General features: G+C 53.8%; 1 protein-coding gene across 1 annotated transcript in view; it reads right to left on the bottom strand.

The window, feature by feature from the left end:
• LOC310966338 (filamin-C-like) overlaps positions 1-5000 on the bottom strand; it is a gene marked incomplete at both ends in the record, with an annotated part of 49771 nt that overhangs the window by 42607 nt on the left and 2164 nt on the right. Inside the window, 1 exon segment of the mRNA XM_083940916.1 lies at positions 3879-4001. Within this exon segment, the coding sequence (XP_083797042.1) occupies positions 3879-4001 (123 nt within the window).

Raw genomic sequence — 5000 nt, 5'->3', positions numbered from 1 at the left:
GTCTCTGTGGGATGTCCTCCTGGTCGCTGTGGGACGTCCTCTTGGTCTCTGTGGGACGTCCTCTTGGTCGCTGTGGGACGTCCTCTTGGTCTCTGTGGGACGTCCTCTTGGTCGCTGTGGGACGTCCTCTTGGTCGCTGTGGGATGTCCTCTTGGTCGCTGTGGGACGTCCTCTTGGTCGCTGTGGGACGTCCTCTTGGTCTCTGGTCGACGTCCTCTTGGTCGCAGTGGGACGTCCTCCTGGTCGCTGTGGGACGTCCTCTTGGTCTCTGTGGGACGTCCTCCTGGTCGCTGTGGGACGTCCTCTTGGTCGCTGTGGGACGTCCTCTTGGTCGCTGTGGGATGTCCTCTTGGTCGCTGTGGGACGTCCTCCTGGTCGCAGTGGCACGTCCTCTTGGTCGCTGTGGGACGTCCTGTTGGTCGCTGTGGGACGTCCTCTTGGTCGCAGTGGCACGTCCTCTTGGTCGCTGTGGGACGTCCTGTTGGTCGCTGTGGGACGTCCTCTTGGTCTCTGTGGGACGTCCTCTTGGTCTCTGTGGGACGTCCTCTTGGTCGCAGTGGGACGTCCTCTTGGTCGCTGTGGGACGTCCTCTTGGTCGCTGTGGGACGTCCTCTTGGTCGACGCCCTCTTGGTCGACGTCCTCCTGGTCGACGTCCTTCTGGTCGACGCCCGTGTGTTGGTTCCCACAGAACGAGCTCTCTGGGGGGGTCCTGGTTCTGTGGCAGTGTCCAGCACGTCTCATGCTCCTCACTGCTGTCTGTGCTGATACACTCGGTAACGCCCCGTACAGACACGTGTTGGTGATGTGTGCGTCCTGCCATCCAGGGCTTTCTGTGGGGCTCGTGTTAGAGTCCAGCATTCACAGCCGTAGAGGAGAACGGACGCCACGGTCGGACACTGGTCTTGATGTGCCGGGGGAGGTTGGATTTCCACACCCTGGTCAGGCCATTAAGAGCTCTCCAGGCGACGCTTACCTCACTCTAACATCCTGTTCTGTGGAGCCGACCCATGCGCCCCAGTCCTTAAAGTCTCCGACCTCCCTTAGCGCAGGACCCTCCGATGGCTCCTTATCCTGTTCAGTATCATGCGGCTGAGCATGATACAGGTCCGGCTGATGCCACGGTGCTGGGAGGATGTGGGAGAGAGTTGGTGTTTTCCATTAGAGCCTGGTTGCAGATCTCCAAGATGACCTCGTCAAGGTTGCAGTCCTTGATTACCTCCGGCGGCATGTCATCTGGTCCTGCGCATGTTTGAGGCCGGCTTTGACCGAGGCAGACTCCCCTGGTGTGAAAGGGCCGTCATCGATGTTGAGATGCTCTAGGACTGGAGGTATTTCTTTCTCAGCACCATCCACTGTCTGTTGGGTGCAGAGGAGGTTCCTGAAGTGCGCTAGCCAGGTGTTCACTCTCTCCTCCGGACTGCTTCCTGCCACCGGTCCCTCTTTCGGTCTTTTTCATGCACACATCTCGTTGATCACCCTCCATGATTCGCTGTATCGGAATTCGTCATGAGCTGCTTCCACTTTGCAGACTTTTTGCGCCAGCCCCTCCCCCTCGATTCTGTCGTACTCAGCAAAGAGAAGTTGCTTGGCCTCCCTGAGAGTCTCGCGTCGTTCTTTAGCGTGCTGCCTCTCTGACGTGCTGTTATGACGTCCGGGTGTCTTGATCTTGTGGGGCCTCTGTCCTTCTGCATCACTGGTACACACCTCGGTGTTGCTGCCTCGTGAGCTTCCACAAACTTTATGTACCCCGCGCCCGGCTCCTGCCTCACATCCTGTAGTCGGACGCGGCCCTTGAACTCTGCGGTGTATCTGGCTTGTAGTTCTGGGCTTTCAGAGAATGCCCTCCAGTCGTGGAGTATCTTGGAGCTCGGTTTTGGGATCCTTAGGCTTAACCACACCCTCGTTGATACCACCCGGTGGTCAGAACCCACGGAGATAAAGGTGTTTTAGGGCTCCGCCTCCAAGATGGAGTTCCTCCATTTAGGTCTCAGTAGTATGTAGTCTAGTTGACGTCTCATGCCAGTGGGACGGTCCTGGAAGGTCCATCTTTCCCCATTCTCTTCCTGAACATAGTTTTTGCAGCCAGAAGCTCTTGTTCCTGGAGTAGTGTCGAAAGGTACCCTCCATTTCGGTTCGTGTCCTCATGGAAAGTGTATGGTGCGTCATCTGGCCCGAGTCCTGCGTTTAAGTCCCCCAGAATCACCAGGAAGTTGTGTGCAGGGACGCAGCGGTCCCTGTAAAAGCATCCTGGACTGACGCCACGTTGGTGGGTGAATACACTGCCATGATTGTTGTTACTGGACTGCTACTAAACTCGGCGATGAGGATCCGCTCTGAGAATCGTAGGGTTTATCGGAGCGTTTCGCATGCTCTAGGGATAAACACCTGAACACCTGCACACCTGAAGACCTGAACACCTGGACACCTGAACACCTGGACACCTGAACACCTGGACACCTGAACACGCTTGATCTGAACACCTGAACACGTTTGATCTGAACACCTGAAGACCTGAAGACCTGAAGACCTGAAGACCTGAACACCTGGACACCTGAACACGCTTGATCTGAACACCTGAACACGTTTGATCTGAACACCTGAAGATCTGAACACCTGAAGACCTGAAGACCTGAAGACCTGAAGACCTGAACACCTGGACACCTGAACACCTGAACACCTGGACACCTGAACACCTGAACACCTGAACACCTGGACACCTGAACACCTGAACACCTGGACACCTGAACACCTGAACACCTGAACACCTGGACACCTGAACACCTGAACACCTGGCCACCTGAACACGTTTGAGCTGAACACCTGAACACCTGAACACCTGGACACCTGAACACCTGGACACCTGAACACGTTTGATCTGAACACCTGAACACGTTTGATCTGAACACCTGAAGACCTGAACACCTGGACACCTGAACACGTTTGAGCTGAACACCTGAACACCTGAACACCTGAACACCTGGACACCTGAACACGTTTGATCTGAACACCTGAACACCTGAACACCTGAACACCTGAACACCTAGACACCTGAACACGTTTGATCTGAACACCTGGACACCTGAACACGTTTGATCTGAACACTTGAACACCTGGGCACCTGGACACCTGAACACCTGGGCACCTGGACACCTGAACACCTGAACACCTGGACACCTGAACACCTGGACACCTGAACACGTGTGAGCTGAACACCTGAACACCTGAAGACCTGAACACCTGAACACCTGAACACCTAGACACCTGAACACGTTTGATCTGAACACCTGAACACCTGAACACCTGAACACCTGAACACCTGAACACCTGGACACCTGAACACGTTTGATCTGAACACCTGAACACCTGAACACCTGGACACGTTTGATCTGAACACCTGAACACCTGAACACGTTTGAGCTGAACACCTGAACACCTGAACACCTGAACACGTTTGACCTGAACACCTGGACACCTGAACACCTGAAGACCTGAACACCTGAACACCTGGGCACCTGGACACCTGAACACGTTTGAGCTGAACACCTGAACACCTGAACACCTGGACACCTGGACACCTGGACACCTGAACACGTTTGAGCTGAACACCTGGACACCTGAACACCTGAACACGTTTGAGCTGAACACCTGAACACGTTTGAGCTGGAAGGTTTCAGACGTAAAGTACGGAGCAAAGATAAAGAGTGAGATGAAACCATCATGGAACCAAACACATTCACTCAGTTTGAGTTCATCTCTCAGCAGAAGAAGACAAAGCTGCACATGCTGCTGGGGGGGGGGGGGGGGCAGGGAGGGTGGAAGGGCACCAGGCGAGGGCAGGCAGGCTCCAGTCACACCCCCGTCCCACGTCCATACTAACTTGGTCGTCTGGGTTTAGGCGGTGTTGGAGGGGGGGCTCTCCTGGTCTTGTCTGAGGGTGGGGTGTGTGCAGACTGAGGTAAAACCTGCACCGGAGACCCGTGAGGTGGGGCGCTCTGTGGAACTGAAGGAGGGGACAACAGGGGTGATACATTTGGACACAGGGGACAGAGACATCCAGACCGGCAGACCGCCAGGGTGGGACCAAAGTACAAGTCTGAAGTTTTCAAGTCACTAACACTTAAGTTTAGTCGACCACGACCAAATCAAGTCCGAACACCAGAGGGTCAGGTCCAAGCAGGGCGGTTCAAGTCAAGACTGGCAGCCACAAGTCATGTCCTGGTTCCAGTCCCAGATTAAAACAGGAACTAATCAAGACATCAAGTCAAACATTTAAGGCAAGATGGGTAAATCCAGGCCATAAGGCCAAGGCCACTGAGTCACAGTTGAGACAAACAAGGTTAAATCAAGTCCTAAACAAGTTTAAGTCCACCAAAGAAGATCCCCCGTCAAAGATAAAGTCCAACAGTCCACACCTCCACCCACCAGCAGACCAGTGGAGGAGACCATGAGAAGACCACGATCAAGCCTCTCCTCATCAAAACTACCAAGCACCAACGGTCCCATCAGACCTGGACCAGGACTCTTTAGTTCTTTAATCATCAGATCTCACACCAACGGTCCCATCAGACCTGGACCAGGACTCTTTAGTCCTTTAATCATCAGATCTCACACCAACGGTCCCATCAGACCTGGACCAGGACTCTTTAGTTCTTTAATCATCAGATCTCACACCAACGGTCCCATCAGACCTGGACCAGGACTCTTTAGTTCTTTAATCATCAGATCTCACACCAACGGTCCCATCAGACCTGGACCAGGACTCTTTAGTTCTTTAATCATCAGATCTCACACCAACGGTCCCATCAGACCTGGACCAGGACTCTTTAGTTCTTTGATTATCAGATCTCACACCAACGGTCCCATCAGACCTGGACCAGGACTCTTTAATCATCAGATCTCACACCAGCGGTCCCATCAGACCTGGACCAGGACTCTTTAGTTCTTTAATCATAAGAACCCAGTGTGACACACTTTGTGATGGAAATGATGGAACAATAAA

Source organism: Echiichthys vipera (genome assembly GCF_963691815.1).
Source record: "Echiichthys vipera genome assembly, contig: SCAFFOLD_97, whole genome shotgun sequence".
Taxonomy (NCBI): domain Eukaryota; kingdom Metazoa; phylum Chordata; class Actinopteri; order Perciformes; family Trachinidae; genus Echiichthys; species Echiichthys vipera.
Note: the sequence above shows the minus strand (reverse complement) of the source record. Positions and strands in the feature narration are given on the sequence as shown.